The sequence below is a fragment of the Antechinus flavipes genome, chromosome X (genome assembly GCF_016432865.1).
Source record: "Antechinus flavipes isolate AdamAnt ecotype Samford, QLD, Australia chromosome X, AdamAnt_v2, whole genome shotgun sequence".
Classification (NCBI taxonomy): domain Eukaryota; kingdom Metazoa; phylum Chordata; class Mammalia; order Dasyuromorphia; family Dasyuridae; genus Antechinus; species Antechinus flavipes.
Window position 1 is genome coordinate 34,461,233 of NC_067404.1, and position 16,963 is coordinate 34,478,195.

At 45.1% G+C, this 16,963-nt stretch overlaps 1 protein-coding gene across 1 annotated transcript; it reads right to left on the bottom strand.

Moving 5' to 3' along the window:
* Positions 1-2,890: 2,890 nt before the first annotated feature.
* GPR83 (G protein-coupled receptor 83) lies at positions 2,891-14,729 on the bottom strand. The gene is made up of 4 exons (XM_051968514.1): positions 14,234-14,729; positions 11,517-11,642; positions 6,897-7,030; positions 2,891-3,974 (listed from the first exon to the last, which is right to left on the bottom strand). The coding sequence occupies exons 1-4, from the start codon at positions 14,639-14,641 to the stop codon at positions 3,344-3,346; spliced, it is 1,299 nt and encodes a 432-aa protein (XP_051824474.1). The 5' UTR covers positions 14,642-14,729; the 3' UTR covers positions 2,891-3,343.
* Between the last annotated feature and the right edge of the window lie 2,234 nt (positions 14,730-16,963).

Consider the following 16,963-nt stretch of genomic DNA (forward strand, 5'->3'; position numbering starts at 1 on the left):
CCCCTACTAATGCTGCTCCAACACCAAATGAACCTTCTGAGGAATGTTTTTGTTTCGTTCTGTAATCCTCAAATGAGCACAAACCAGTCTTAAATCACCAGACTTAGCTCGGGATGATTTTTCTGATAATTCCAAAAATCAGAGCCACCTTCGAAGGACTCGATCATACTTGTTGTGATTGAAAAGAAAGTGAAATCATTCCCAAAGGAGTCCCCAAACCAGTTGGAATCATGAAATAAGTGCCCAGCCACTCCCATTGGAAGATGTTGAAAGAGACCTTGAAAACATTAGTCCTAATATAATTGTTTAAAAAGTTATTCTTACTACTTGGAGTTCGGAAGGCCCGGGTTCAAAATCTGCTTCAGCTATTTATTAGCAGTGTGATGCTGGGCAAATCAGGTCAACTCTCTGGACCTCAAGTTTCCTCATTGTAATATGAGTGGGTTGGCCTCTGTCTGCAAGGTCCCTTTCATCCCTGTCAATCCCATTAGTTTCTCTCTGTGTGTGAGAGAGAGACAGAGAGACAGAGAATATACATTAATGTGTATGTCCATGCATATATGTGTATCTGTATGCAAAGATATAGGTGTTTAGAAAGAGGAGAAAATTCCCACAGGGATTCTAGAAAAGACCATGCATTCACAGCACTTAGGAGCAAATGTCAGATGTCACGTGTCAGGCAGGGCCAACATACAGTGCTAGTGGATGTCTTTCAAGTACCTATAATTGAAAATTAATTCCCCCATAACCTATTCTAGGTTCTAGAGTGGTCACTCTGAAGCATCGCGTATAAACAATGTCTCTTCTGGATTATCTTAGTTGGACCAAGCCAGAGGTTTATTTGAATTACTTTGGGTATGGACGTGAGAGAAGCGTCATCTAGGAAATGTCCCCTATTGTTGTCATAGATCTCTCTTCCTTCAAGTAGACATTTAGAAATGACAAGTTGTCTTTCAGTTAGGAAGTTGACACTACTTTCCCTTATCAAAAGGGTATCATAGGCTTGGAGCCAGTTTCCTCAGCAGTTGGACAGGCCACACTGAGTCCCCCATACTCTTCCTGCCTGGTGCCCAGATGGTGGCCAATGGTAGCCATGCTAAAGGACCTCTGCTGGGGCCAGAGGAAAAGGAACACTAATTGGGCTATATAAGAATTCAACCCATGACCTTGGTCATATAATCCAATAAGCTAACTGGCCTCCATGGCTAGGAACCATCCGCTCTCAAGCCCATAGCTTTTTGGTAGCAGATGCTCCCTCAGAAAGCCCGAGTGCTCAGTACCTAGTAATCGCTGATTAAAATATGAAATCTAAGGTCTGAAGACAAGGAGATTTGTGTATTATATATAATTATATATAAGAGAACAGACACTCCTAAAACTTCTAAGAGACAAGTTGGGCAGGGGGGGGGGCACAATGCTATCTGGAGCTGACAGAAAGATGTGGGCCTGGGGGAATCTGGGAGGCTTCTTCCTAAGAACTCTTTCCTAGAGAAAGGACCACTGGGAGTCAAAGCCCAGGGCACTTTATGTCTCTATCTAAGGAGTGGATTTGGGGTAACTAGGGGGAAAGGATAAATGAAATTCACTAGGAATTTCCCTTCCTCCCTTAGTAGAGAAATAGGTATGATAGGAATACACAAAAAGTATATATATATATATACATGTGTGTGTGTGTGTTGCGTGTGTTTTGTGTGTGTCTATATGCAGACCAGGAGGGGAAATGGAGCAGTTGGAAGGGAAAGACAAGACAAAAAGGAGAGAGAAGAGTCAGAAGAAAAGCTAGAGGGGAATGAAAATGAGGAGGGAGAATGAGGAAGGGGAGAAGTGAATAAGGACTAGAACAGTGGTTCCCAAACTTTTGTTTTCAGTATCTTTATCCTATTAAAAATGATTGAGGATCTCTCCAAAGAGTTTTTGTTTATCTGGATTTATATTTATAGACATTGACCATATTGGAAATAAAAACTATTTTTGAATTTGTAGACCCTCTAAAAGGGTTCCAGAGATCCTCAGGATTCTCTAGACCATACTTTGAGAACCACTGGACTAGAATAACAAATATTAGCTCTTTGAGGTAGTTTAATGTGGTGGCTAGGGTGCTGGAAAGACTTGAGTTCAAATGATAGCCAAGACATGTCCTAGCTGTGTGACCCTGGATAAGTCATTTCACCACCTGCCTGGATGTTTCCTCCTCTGTAAAATGAGGAGCCCCTGCCAATTCTAGATGAATCTAGAAGGGAATTGGACTCAATAGTCCTAAAGTTCTTTTCAGGCTTTGGTCTGAGCTAGAGAAGGGACTGTTTTCTTTTTTTCTTTCTATCTGCTGCACAGAGTCCAGCATCTAGTATTTTGTAAATACTTGCTGATTAATTGATGAGGGAAAAGAAAGGGAGAATACAATTTCCCCCCTCCCCCCAACTGATTTCACAGTGGACAATTCAAGGAAAAGAAATAGCACCAGGCAAGGCAGATCTCTTCTTCATCCCTTGCCACCATCACACCCCCACAGCTACTTGAAGAACACTGTCTTCAGATGAAGGGAAATGATAACCGGATGAGGCGATTCCTTCTCTTTCCCCTCAGCCAGCTCTGTCTTGCTAACTTCGAATCCTCCCCAGGCTGGAGTTATGAACGACTAGAGGAACTTCATCTCTGGCTTAAATGTGCAGGTTTTCTTCACTTTTAGAAAAAGAAGCTAAGAAAGGGGGAAAAAAGGCAATGCAAATATCTGTGATCCAGTGGATCAAAAGGAAGGTATGAAAAAAAAAGTCTGTCTCATTACACACACACACAAACACACACACACACACAGACACACACTATGAGAGCCTGGATTTGAAGCCAACTTCTCTGGCTCGAGTCGGTGGTTTTTTCCAAGAAACTACACAGGTGTGTCAACAGGTATTTATTGAACATTTCAAAAACAAGTCTTCTGGAATTTCTCAGAGAATACTTTTTCTCAACTTACAGGGTTTGGATATAAGACAACCACAAAAGAGAATCTTTAAGCACCAGGGGAACTATGGCTACAAGGTCCAGGACACTGGACAGACTGATCTAGATGAGCTTATGATGGTAACTATGAGAAATGGACATCAGAAGACTAAGTGTACTGCCCCTTTAAGTGAAGGACAGAACCTATACTATGGGCCATTTTGATTAACCACAAGAAAAGAAATAGAAAGAAGAGAACCGTGAAAGGGGGGAGGTACAGATAGGCCCCTTCCACCCCAGGATGACCTAAGCTATGTGTTCCAAGCCAGGAATGGGTCAAATTAATCCACTCTGGGCCAACCTGTGGCCTATTTTGCCTGGATAGCTTGGTCATCGGAGCCCCAGCGGCTCAAGTCATTTCTACGATGGGATGGATACTAGATAAATCTGTCTGGCTACAATGCTGGAAGGCATTCTCATTGATTACACTATCCCCCGAACCGGTATTCCAAAAAGGGGAACATTCCCCCAAGGTGTGCCGAGAGGTGGCCGAGAGAGTGGATGACTGATCCTGCTCACGACCCATCAGATGCTGCCACCAAGAACGCACAGACCTCTTGAGCTGATTACGGAAATTTCTGTTGACCCAACAATAGATAAAGGGGTTATAGCAAGCGTTGCTCATGGCAAACCAGTGGAAAGCGAAATACATATCCTCCCGACTAGAGATGACATTCATAGACAGGAGCAACTCATAGAAATGGAGGGGGAGCCAACAGATGGTGAAGACTACCACCACCACGATCAGCATCTTCAGGGTCATTATCTTCTTTGGTTGGCGACTGGCGGAGTATTCCGAGGTAGCATCTTGGATGGAATTCTGCAGCCACAGCTTCTTGCCTATCATTGAGTAGGTGAGTGAAATCACCAGCAGGGGCAGGATATACAGGAAAAGGAAGTTAACCATTTGCAGGTACTTCCTGATAACATCTGAAGGGTGAGGGATGCTGGGAAGGCAGATCATCCTGTTGGTCTGGTTCCTGGTCAGAGAGAAGAATAGAAACAATCAGAGATGTGGAGATATAGACTAGGTTTGGAGTCAGAGGATCTACTTTGAATCTCACCTCACGTTACAGGCGCTCCCTTTTCCCCTTGCACGATTCCTGGCATACCACAAGAAGTGCTTAGTAATTAGTCTGGTCTTAGTCAAATGAGTGTCTTTGAATAAATGATTTCTAAGAATCCTTACAGCTCTGAATCGTATGATCCTACAACATGTAACAATAGCGTCTACTTGGCTTTTACTCAGGAGTCATATCTAGCCATATGAACCGGTAGAATCACAAAGAGAAACATCCCAGAATATCAAAGGTCATTGAGGCCAACCTGAACCTTCACTATGACATTCCCAACAAATGGTCGTTCCACCTCTGCTTGAAGATTTCTAGGGATGAAGAACTCTCTACCTCATAATGTTGGAAATGTGAAGTCAGAAGGAAGTTGGAGGGAGGAGCCCAAATCTGCATCTCTACAACTTTGTCTTCTTGCCCTTAGCTCAATGTAAAGTAGAACAAGTCAATTTTCTCTCCCATATGATGACCTTTCAAATACTTGAAGTCTTCCCTAAGTGTTTTCTTCCCCAGCCTATATATCCAAATTTTATGCAACCAATCTCCAACCCCTTCTTCTAAATCAGGGATACTTTTTTAAAATTGTAACTTTTTATTTTCAAAATATATGCAAAGATCGTTTTCAACATTCATCCTTGCAAAACCTTGTGTTCCAAATTTGCTTCTCCCTCCCTTCCCTCTACCCCTTTCCCTAGATGGCAAGTAATCCAATACATGTTAAACATGTGCAATTTTTCTATACATATTTCCATATTCATCATACTACACAAGAAAAATCAGATCAAAAGTGGAAAAAATGAGAAAGAAAAAACAAGCAAACAACAATAAAAAGGTGCAAATGCAAGGTTGTGATCCACATTCAGTCCCCACAGTCCTTTCTCTGGATGCAGATGGCAACCTCCTAGATCAGGGATTCTAACCTGGGGTCCACAAATTGTTTTTATACATACATACATACATACATACATACATACATACATACATACACTCTATATGTATATACTTTGATAATTTTCATCATTACTCAGTCATTTTAGTCATTTCTAACTCTTTGGGGCCCCATTTGGGGGTTTCTTGGCAGAGATACTGGAGTGAGTTGCCATTTGCTTCTCCAGCTCATTTTTCAGATGAGGAAACTGAGGCAAACAGACAAGTAACTTGCCCAAGGCCACATAGCTAGGGAGTATCTGAGGTTATATTGGACTCTAGGCCTGGCACTCTAAAGGGTTCAGGGATTTCACCAGACTTACAGCCTATTACAGAGTAATAGCATTTAAGTCTTGCCTTTGACACATCCTAGCTGTGTGCTTGGGTAGTTTCACTTAACCTCTGTTTGCCTCAGTTTCTTCATCTATAAAATGGAAATACCAATAGGACCTACCCCTCAACATTGTTGTGAGGATCAGTTGAGATCATATTTGTAAAGTGCTTAAAGCAGTGCATGCTATATAACACATTAATAAATGCTTATTTTTTCTTTCCTTCCTTCCTCCTCCTTTTTTATTTCCTGCCTTTCTTCCCTCCTTTCTCCCTACCTATACCCTGCAGTACAAACTAAGATTATGTCAGCTCTTGGTGAGCATCATCATGGTCTTCATAGGAACACAGATTTAGAGCTGAAAGGACACATTTAGACCAACTTCGCCATTTTACAGGTAAAGAAACTGAGGCCAAAAAGACTGTCCAGGGTCACAAAAGCAGCAAATAACAGAAGTGGAATTTGGAGGAATTTCCCTTGATTCCAAATCCAGTGTCCTTCTGTCTGTGCTGAACTGCCATTTGTAGTAAGTTGCAAATTCACTAGTGTTTTGTGTGTGTGTGTGTGTGTGTGTGTGTGTGTGTGTGTGTGTGTGTGTGCATGCGTGCATGTATTCTCTGAGTAAAGTGTACTCCGCAATCAGAGGAGAGAATAATAATTAGCACATTCATTTATTGTACATCTGCATATATTTTATCTGAAAAAACTACCAAATTGTCTATGTTATAAAAGCTCTCTGCATTGCTCAGAGATGGAATAACATAAATGTGTTTGCTGATTCTGGTATGAAATGCGGAATTATGAAATGCAAATATGTTTTCATTTACTGATGGCCTAGAATGGAGCATAAAAACCTTGACCTTTGCTAGCAGAAGTGTAAATGGAAGCATAATTTGTGAATGGGCTAAGTGTTACTCTTTGGGGGGCACTTTACTTCCCCATGTTGGCACAAATGGGCACAATAGAATGGCTAGACTGAACCCACTTGGAAATTACTGGGAAATGTTTTAGAGGAAACTCTCTTCTGTCCATTCAAATCAAATCAAATGAGATAATGTTTGTAAAGTGTTCCGCGCCAGCCTAGTACATAGTAGGCACTACATTTCTTTCCACTCCTCTCCCTTCCTCTTATCTTCCTCCCACTTTTATCAACTATCAAGACAGCATGCCACAGTGAATAGAGAAGTGGGTCGAGAGTTGGACAGACCTGAGTTTAAATCTGGCTTCAGATACTGATTAGCTGTGAGACCCTGAGCAAATCACTTAACCTCTGACAGCCTTAGACTCCCTTAACTGTAAAAAGGGGACAGTAATAGCATCTACCTCTCAGGACTGTTGTATCAAATGCTTGGCACAGTTCCTAGTACATAAATGTTTGCTCTCTCTCCTTCCCCACTCCTCCTTCCTTTAAACCTTCCCACCACAGCCCCAACCACCCAGAAAAGAAGAGAGATGTGAAATCCTGTTTGGGGGAAGACTGATATTAACTCCCCGCATGTAGAAATCTCCCCCTCTAAAATGGCACCCTCCAGTTAACTTGCCAAGTTCTAGCAGTTCTCCCCTGGCCCACTTACATAGCATCAAACTGAGGCAATCTCTGGTACAAAGTATGTGGTAAGGAAAAACAGCTGGCCAGGATCCAGATGATGATGACCCAGATACTACCCTTCAAAGCAGTTGTCCGTGGCTTGTCAGGCTTCAGGATTACCTGGAAAGAGGCAGGGGGGGAATATTTTCATCAAGAACCGAAGCTGAATCCAGTGCTGGAAATGGGGGCATTTATGGATATATTCAGCAAAACTGATCAAATGCACTTTTCTACGGAATTTGTGCTAGGCTCTCGGGGACACACAATTTGGATAAGGCTCCCTACCCCACTGAGGCTTACAACTTGGGACAGGGATACATTATGAACACAGATAACTATAGGGTATAAATCTAAACAGCTTTTCCAAGGAATTTGGCTGTCTATATTTGGTGTTTTCACTTGTTCTCCTCTGCTCTCATCTCAGCCTTAGGACCTCATCACTCATCACTGCAACTGCCCTCTCCAAAGTTACCAATGATCTTGTAATTGCTGAATTCAGAGGCCCTTATTTAGTGTTCATCTTGCTTGATCCCTCTGCCATCTAACCCTCTCTCTTCTCCTGGATACTTTTTCCTCTCTGATTCTCCATGACATTATAATAACCTCTCTCTGTCTCTATCTTTCTTTCTCTCTCTCTCTCTTTCCTTCTCAGTCTATTTGCTGGCCCATCATCCAACTCAAAGTCACTACTTATGGATGGACCTCGAAGTTCAGTCCTTAGATCTCTCCCCTTTCATCTTTATACTCTTTCATTTGGTAATTTAATATTAACTCCATCAGCTCCCATGGGTTCAATGATCATCTCTGTGCAGACAATTCCCTGGTCTATAGGGAATATCTATCCTGAGTTTCATTCCCTCATTGACTACTGACTATTGGACATCTACTGAATTTTCCATAAGCATCTCAAACTCAACATCTTCAAAACAGAACTCATCATCTTTCCCCCCAAATCCACCTCTCTTCCAAACATCCCTATATTCTGTCTAGGGTACAACTTAAATTCATAACTTTGGTGTCATCTTTGGTTACTCACTTTCATTCATTCCACATACCCAATCAATTGCCAAATCTTTTCTCCCTATCCCCACATCATGTACATACAAATATACATATATGTGCATGTTATATGTAATATACACAAATGTGTATATGATACCTACACAGTTATGTATACATTATCTATATACATGTCTATACCACACCCACATATACACATGTGTATATATCATAAACACAGGTATACATATTATATACTTATACACCCATGTATTATACCTGTATATATACCTATATACAAATTATGTCTGTATACATCTGTGTATGGACACATGTCTATGTTACATGCACATATTTGCACTGTGTACTCTATGTATGAACTTATGTATGTTATGCACCTACATATACATATGTGCATATCTTCTATACACACACACACACACACACACACACACACATATATATCTTCTTTTCTCTACTTATACATGTCACCTTAGTTTATACCCTCATCCCTGCTCACTTGGATCACTTCAGTAGCCTCCCAATTGGTCTCCCTACCTCAAATCTCTCCTTTTTCTAATCTACCTTCCACAGCTACCACAGTAATTTTTATAGATCAGAAATCTGGCCATGTCACTAACCTTCTCAATGACTTTCAGTGGCACCCTGTCACCTCTACGATAAAATATAAACTCCCCTTTTTGATACCGAACCCTTTCCCAACTAAGATTTTTCCTCCCTTTCAAATTCTCTGACACACTTCTCTCCTTCATCCATTCCACTCTTCAACTCTATTGGTCTACTTACCATCCCGGGAACACAAGATACCATCTCCATGCCTTTTCCCTGCCTGAAATGCCCTTTTTCCTTACCTTGGTCTCTTGTAGTCTTTGACTTCCTTCTGGCATCAGCTCAGGTACCACCTTTGGAGAAGGCCCTTCCCGTTCCCCTCAGCTGCCGGTGTCCTTCCCTCCAAGATTATCTTGTGTTTGCTTGGTTTGTGTATCACAAATTCTAATTTATGTACGTGTTGTCTGCCACAAAGAATGTAAACTCCTTGAGGGAAGGGACAATATAATTTTGTCTTTATACTCCCTAAACCTAGGGAAGTGCCCAGCACATGGTAAGTGATTAATAAATGTTTACTGATCAAATGAGGAAGGCCGAAGACTTTGAATAGCAAACAATAGGAAGCAGAGGAATAACATGACCAGATCTAAGAAAGATTGTTCTGACTAAACGTGAGGGATAGATGGAATAAGAAAATAGCTGAGGCCCCAAGTTCTCTTAAAAAGCAATTGTAATAGTTGTCTGGTTGAGAGAGAATGGAGGGCTATATGAGGGAGAAGAATTGGGCTTATCAATTTTATTAATTTGATACAAATAAATTATAATAGAAATTTAAATACATTTAAAAAACCTAAATAAGTTAATTTTGATTTGTCAATTAAAACTCAGAAGCCAGATTTTCCCCATGCCTGGGTTATTTCACACGTGTTGGAAAGATTCTGGGAGAAGTTGAACTCCCTGTGAGCCACTGGTGAGAGATCTGTTAGTTCAATTCATTGGAAGGTAGTGGTTATGACACCAAGGACCCAAGGTCGATTCCCACGGACCAATCAGCTTCTCTGTGTTTCCTAGTCATTGACTCCACCCTGAGCCCCCAAACTCGTTGAGCACAAGGGCAATTGGGTAGGAGATCGGTCTCAGAACTGCATACAGAAACCTACTGACAGAGCAAGTATTGCATCTTTGAGACAGAAAAAAGATACTAGCTAATATCAAAGGCTTTAAGCTGAAAGGGACCTTAAGGCCATCTCATCTGGCATGGGGAGGGATATCAATAGACAGAAGAATATGGCTTCTGAGTTTTCACTGAGAAATGAAAATGAATTAATTTATTTCTATAATAATTTATTTCTATAAAATTAATTCAGTTGATAAATTGATAAGCCCAATTCTGTTCCCTAATTTAACCCTTCATTATCACCTAACTGGACAACTATTATGGTAGCTTTTCCCTATCAGTAGGGGACAGAAGAAAAGAGAAAACAATCAAAATGAAAAGATCAGGAAAAAAATAAACATGATTCAGGAAAAAAAACAATAGATAAGAAAATATTTTTTAAACAGGGAAAGACACACTAAGAGAGGTCCATAGGAGTTAGACATAAAGGGACTTTAAAGATCATCTCATCTAATCCAGCCATTTGATCGATGCAGAAACCAAGACCCAGAAAAGTCCTGGGACTTGCCCAAGGCCACTCTGATAATACATAGCAAAACTGGCATGACTTCACCTCAGTCTTTCTAAGTTTCCTCCTTAGAGTGGCCATATTTTGCCATCTATAAGTGCTAGGTTCTTATTCCCCTTGTCTGTGGATGAGAAGGGAAGTCCCTAGTTGCACAGAGGGGAAGAGGATGCCAGGGGGAGGACCTTAAAGATCATTTGACTTTTTAGGGAAACTGATCCTCCTCCCTTCTCCTTGAGAGTTAGTACAGTGCCGTGGAGACAGTGCAAGCTTGGGGAGTCAGAGAACCGAGGTTCAAGTTCTGACTTTGCTATTCTACCTGTGTACTTTAGGCATCATTAGCTTAAGGAACCGGACTAGATGACCTCTAAGGTCCCTCCCAACTGTTCTCCAGCCTCTGCTGGGAATTCTCCAAGGAGGGGGAACGTGTCTTCTGTCAAGGTGAGCCACCCCACCTTCCAAACGGTCTCCTTGCACCCGGCCCCTCTCCACCCCTGCCCTTGATTCTGCCCTCTGGGACCAAACAGAACTTGGCTGCTTCATTTCTAAATGATAACCCCTCATTTATTTGGATGTGCTTGCTCTCTCCAGTTTAGTAATGTCCCTAAACTGCCCAGAACTGAACTCGTTGCTCCGGGCAGGTCTGATCAAGGCCAGAGGAGTCATTTCATAGAAGCCCCGTCTGGCTTTTCAGCCACTTCATCACACTTCTGACTTGCCTTGAGCTTGTAGCCTGCTAAAACTCCCAGATCTCTCAGCAGAAAAACCTCCCATCCAGCCAAGCTGCTCTCATTCCTAGACATGAGAGGTTGATTTTCTGACTCCAAGTTGAAGGCTTGCCATTGATCCCTAGCGCATTTCTTCTTAATAGATTCAGCCTGTGCTCTTGCCTGTGGTTATCTTGTCGGATCCTGCCTTTACTATTCAGTGTATCAGTTCTCCCTCCCAGCTTGGTGTCATGTGAACAGTTGATGAGCATACCCTCTATGCTTTTATCCAAGTTATTGATAAAGATGTTAAGTAGCAAAGGGCCCAAGCAGCAAATCCCTGAGGCACTCCACTGGAGACTACCTGCAGAGCTTCTGCTGGGCCCTTGATGCTGACACTTTTGAATGGGGGAGATCGGGCTTCCAGCTGTTTGGCTTTCCTTTAAGACTTGTGACAAGGACCGATGAATTTTATAGCAGGGGCTCTCGGCAGCCCGCGTGGAGGCCAACAACTGTAAACCACCAAGTGAGGCTCATTATCTCTGCCGAGGCCCTAGCTGGCTATCTGGACACCCCCTCTGTGCCCCACGCCTAGGTATCGAGTCCCTGTCCCAGTTCAGCAACCCCCCTCCCTCCCCTAGTGATTACCTTGTAACGATCCAGCGTGAGGGCCATTAGAGTCAGCGCGAAAACATGGCCGGAACAGTATTGGATAAAGCGACTCAGGTAACACATCATGTATCCAAACAGCCAGGTGCTGCTGAAGAAACTTACCTGTGGGCAAGAGTAGAGGCCCCTAAGTGCTCTGAATGCACAAAGACCACCCAGTCCCACACCTGGGAGTCCCAGCGAATAGAAGAAGAGCGGAAACAGAGAGAAGCGGGAGGATCAGAGTATTAGGAAGGGGGACTCAGTAAGGACAAGGAAAACTAGGCATCCTAAGTTTTTTCCACGTAAAGATTTAAAGGAAATTCAGGTTAATTCATAATGTATGCAACTCTATTCAAATAAATTTTAAGGGGTAAGTATTTGTGAATCCTTGAATTAATGACTCCCCTAAATCCCATTAGATGGAGTTGAGAATACTCTGCCCAATGAGTCTGGGAGTCAAGAAGATAGAAGTTCAAATCTCAATTATTTGCCTTCCTACTTGCGTGAACTTGGGTGCGTCACTTCCTCGATGACGTCAAGCGTTTCTTCTGTAAAATGAGGGGCTGATTGGATGAGCCCTATAGGGTCACTTCCAGCTCAAAAGCTTATAAGAATCTCATGAAATTCAGCTTATTTACTGAACATCTATCCTGTACTCCTGGAAGACAACAATTGGCCTCTTCTCTCAATTCCTGCTACTGATCTGTGCCTCCCAAAAAAGACCATGGGAAGATCCCTCAAAGTAAAGAATGATAAGTCATCTCTCTCTAGTTCTATTTTAAATCAGGAATTTCTAACCACCCCATGGGGAAGATTGGGATGAGTTTCTCACTTTACAGATGAGGAAACTGAGGCTCAATAAAATGAAATGACTTGCCCCGAATAAAGCAAAAACGAAGCTTTCTGTGATTTGCAATCAGAGCAAAGTAGGTTGAAAGCAAAGGACGTTTTAAGAGACATCCCTGGGAGCAGGAATCCAAAGGAAACCTTGGAATTGCCTTTCCAACAGAAAGACTAAGCCCGGGACCGTGTCCTTTTCCCCTTCTACAATTCTGGGGTTGGTACAAGCCTCCTTGGAAGACTGGAGATACGACACTGATATGGACTTAGAGCTTAAAGAGGTTGGAGAACATTTTGTCACAGGAGGGGAGGGATAAGGAGGAAGAGGGAAAGAAAAGAGGAATGAGAGAAGAAAGGGAGAGGAGAATAAAAAAAGGAGGAGAGAAGAGAGAAAAGAGGAGAGGGGAGAGAGAGAGACACAGGGAGACACAGAATAGAAAGAGTGCACGTGTCGGACAGGGAGAGCAAGAGAGAGGGAATGAGAGAATGGGGGAAGGGGAGGAGGGAGAGAGAGAGGGAAGAAGGAAAGGAGAGACAGACAGAAGAGGGATAGACAGAGCAGAAATAGTGAGTTATAGAGAGGGATGGAGACAGAGAGAGACAGAAACTAAAGAGATTGAAAGAGAGAGGGGGATAGGGAGGGAGAGATAGCAGACAGAGATGAGAAATGAAAGGATAAAAAAAGGAAAGGGAGGATCATATGGGCAGCTAGATGCTGCAGTGCATAGAGTGCTAGGTCTGAAGTCAAGAAGACCCCAGTTCAATTTTAACCTCAGATACTTCTTAGCTGTGTGACCCTGGGTAAATCACTTCCCTCTATCTACCTCAGGTTTCTCTGTAAAATGAGCTAGAGGAAATGGCCAGCCACTTTAATAGCTTTGCCAATTGGGCTCACAAAGAGTAAGACACGACTGAAAATGCCTGAACGGTCAAAACAAAAGAACGTGGGAAAAGAGGGAGAAAGGGAGGCAAAGTGAGGAATAGGAAGTAGAGGGGGAAAAAGTAGGAAGGGAGTAAAAAGGACAGAGATATTGTGTCATCTAGTTGAACCCCCTCACAAGGCCAGAGGAGGAAACTGAGACAAAGAGAAGTAACAGTCAGCCGGACCGAAGTAGAAGCAGGTAGAGTTTGCCCTTCCCAGCTCCCTTCCTTCCCTCCCCCCCCACATGCGCTTCTCCCCATGGAAAGCTGTGGGAAATAAGGGGAGTGCTGAGGTGTAAGACTCCGTTCCTTCCCTGCTTGCTCCCTCCCCTCCCCCCCCCTCCCCTTTTCTCTTCCCCTCCTGTTCCCTTTCCCCTTCCCCCTCCCACCCATCCCTCCCCTTCCCCCTCCCATCTCATCCCTCCCCCTCCCATCCCATCCCTCCCCTTCCCCCTCCCATCCCTCCTCTTCCCCCTCCCATCCGACCCCTGACCCCTGATCCCTTCCCCCTCCCCCTCCCATCCCTCCCCTTCCCCTTCCCCCTCCCATCCCTCCCCTTCCCCCTAGCGTCCCATCCCTTACTCCACCCGACTCCACCCCGCCCCACCCCACACGTGCGCTTCTCCCCAAGGAAAGCTGTGGGAGATGGCGGGAGTGTTGAGGAGTAAGACTTGAGGCAGCCGAGTCACGCCGGGTTGGAGCCTTTCCCTGATGGAGGGACAAACTGATTTCTCCGACAAGTCCCTTGCCCGTGCCCCTCCCCCACCCCCGCTAGTCCTGGTTCTCGGTCCACACAAGTTTTTTTAGGCGGGAGGGGCGGATAGCGATCTGTGAGGAGAAAGTCCACAGCGTCCCCTGGAGCGCCCTTGGGCAAACGGAACTCGCGTCCTGGGCTCTCCCCACCGTCCCTCGGAACTACTTTTCGGTTACCCTTCCCTGCCCCCCAGCCTTACCAAAGTGAAGGGCGTATTCAGCAAAGTGATCATGATGCCGGCCAAGGCCAGGTTGGCGATGAAGACGCCGGTGGCCGAGTGGATCCGCTTACTTTTCAGGAGGACGCTGCAGACCAGAGTGTTTCCCAGCATGGACATGAGGATGATGGAGAAGTAGGCGAAGACGAACAAGCACCTCAGACCGGGGATCGTCATCTCAACCTCGGTGGGGAGGAAGGCGCTCAGGGGGTCGAGGCCGGACGGCTTCGAGCCCAAGATGTCCGAGGGGCTGAACAAGAGAGGCCGCAGCGGCATGATGGGGGGCCTCACGGTGCCCAGTTTCACGGCCCCGGTGGTCTGGAGGCTTTCACCACGCCCGAGTAACTCTCCCACGGTAGTCAAGGTGCCACCGAACGGGGTGGGAGCCATGGTACCGCCGTATGACCCTTCTACTCTGAGAGGGCGCGAGGAGCTGAGGCGGCGTCGGAGAACCCAGTAGAGGCGCGAGGACGCTCTGGCCACACCCTGGCTCGGGGAGCAAGCTGATTGGTTCCCTGTGCCGGCACCCCACCCCCACCCCCCAGCCTCAGTTCTGAGGTCAGTTAGGGCACTTTCTTCCTCCCTCCCCCCACCCCCACTAAAGTCCCGGGGCAGAGTGGGAGCAGCCCAGCTAGCCTGAAGGTCGCTACTGGGCTCCTTGACTCCCGCTGTAGCCAATGGGGAAAGGAGGGTAGCCCACCATCCCCCCCGGCCCGCCCCCGCTGCAGTTCCAAGGGAGCTCTCAATCCTTCTTGCTCTAACTCTGTCTCTCTCTGCTGCCTCCTCTCCCTCCCCCTCCGCCCCCTTGCTCTTCTTCCCCTCCTCCTCCTGCACCCTTTCGTTCTTCTCCCCTTCCCCTCTTCTTCCCCTCCTCCTCCTCTCCCTCCCCTCTCCCTCTTCCCCTCTCTTCTCTCCCCTCTTCCTCTTCTCCTCTTCCTCCCTCCTTCTTCTCATCCTCCTCCTCCTCGTTCACTGTTTGTCTGTCTCCTCTCTATTGTCCCTCTGTCTCTCTCCATCTTTCTCCTCTCCCTCTCTCTGTCTTTCTCTGAATCTGTGTCTCTGTTTCTCTTTTGTGTTTCTCTTTGTCTCTGTCTCTCTCTGTTCATGTCCGTCTCTCTCTGCCTTTGTCTCTCCCTCCTTTTGTCTCTGTCTCTTTCTGTCTGTGTCTCTCTCTCTCTGCCTTTGTCTCTCTCTGTCTCTGTGTCTGTCTCTGCCTTTGTCTCTCTTTCTCTGTCTCTATCTGCTTCTGTCTCTTTCTCTGTGTCTGTCTGTCTCCTCTCTGTTTGTCTCTCCTTCCCTCTTGAACAACTGAGGCAGGAGTGACATCAAGAAGGGCTTCGAAATGCTCAGGATCTGGCTCAGATTGCCTTCTAGCAGCCCTGAAGTCCCAGTGGTGTCCTTCCCTCTTCCTCTTCTCTCCAAGCAGGGGTCCTCAAACTATGACCCACGGGCCAGATGTGGAAGCTGAGGACATTTATCCCCCTCCCCCAGGGCTATGAAGTTTCTTTATTTAAAGGCCCACAAAACAAAGGTTTTGTTTTGACTCTAGTCCGGCCCTCCAACAGTCTGAGGGACAGTGAACTGGCCCCCTATTTAAAAAGTTTGAGGACCCCTGCTACTCTTTCCCTCCCTTTCCTGCTCTCATTTCTGTGACCAGCTCTGTCCCCCTCCCTTTCTTCTTTTTCTCCTCTTCCTCTCACCTTCAATCCCCCTTCTCTTCCCCTCCTTCTCTTTTAACCCCTGTCCTCTTCTCTTTTCTCTTTCCCTTTCAGCATTCAAAAAAGCCCAAAGCTTTAAACCCTGGATCAAGAAGGTGACACGTGGAGAAAGAGTGATGAAGGCTGAAGTAGACAGGGAAAAAGTAGGGGGTGACTGAGGGGATCTTATAAACTCTTTTCTCCTTCAGCTAATTAGAGGAGAGGAGAGAGAAGGAAAGGGGAGGAAAGAGGACAGGATGGAAGAGAGGGAAAAGGAGACTAGGAGAAGAAAAAGGGGAGGAGGAGAAAGGAGAAAAGAGAGGAAAGGAGAAAGGGGAAAAGGAGGAGAAGGGAGGAAAGGAAGAGAGAAGGGTTCGAGGGAAGGGGAAAGAGGAGAGGAGAGGAACAGCTAGGAGAATTTGCATTTCTCCCAACAGCAGATGGGTCTGTAAAGTCAGGGGACTATTTTTTGTTGTTGTCTAGTAAACGGTCACTAAGTTATTCAGCCCAATGAAGGCTGGCTCCTTTGAAGCTGCCCCCTGAAGAGGTTCTAGTCTTAGGATTTCTTCCCAGAGGCTGCATGGCTCATACAGCACCTTTCTGAAACTTCTCTTGGTGAATTCTCTTCAGAGTCTTTCACGCAGCCTTTTGAACTTACCCACAAAGTTTCTACCTCTGAGCATGCGTTTGAATTTTGGAAAGTCAGTCACCAAGCATTCTAAGTGTTTACAATAGGCAAAACCCTGTGCTAAGTAAGCAGTTCAAGGGCCCCGTGCTCAAGGAACTCCCAATCTAATGGGGTAGACAACAGGCAAACAATTGTGTACAAATCGGCTCCATACGGGATAAATGGGAAGTGACACACGGAGGGAAGGCTCTAACAAGACTGGGTAAACCCCATTGGAGAACAAAGAATTTAAGCTGATTTAAGCCAGAGTGAGGAGGAGGAGACCATAGAGTCAGGAATAGCAGCCAAGGAAGCATGTGGAACTGGATCTAAGAATGCAGAGAGGGC

Bases quoted from the DNA above. Each gene is read 5' to 3' on its own strand.
- GPR83 (XM_051968514.1), bottom strand. From the start codon at position 14,641: ATGGCTCCCACCCCGTTCGGTGGCACCTTGACTACCGTGGGAGAGTTA. The intron at 11,643-14,233 runs GTAAGGCTGGGG...TCTTGCCCACAG, and splicing joins TGAATACGCCCTTCACTTTG to GTAAGTTTCTTCAGCAGCAC. The intron at 3,975-6,896 runs GTAAGTGGGCCA...CTCTCTGACCAG, and splicing joins TTGCCTCAGTTTGATGCTAT to GAACCAGACCAACAGGATGA.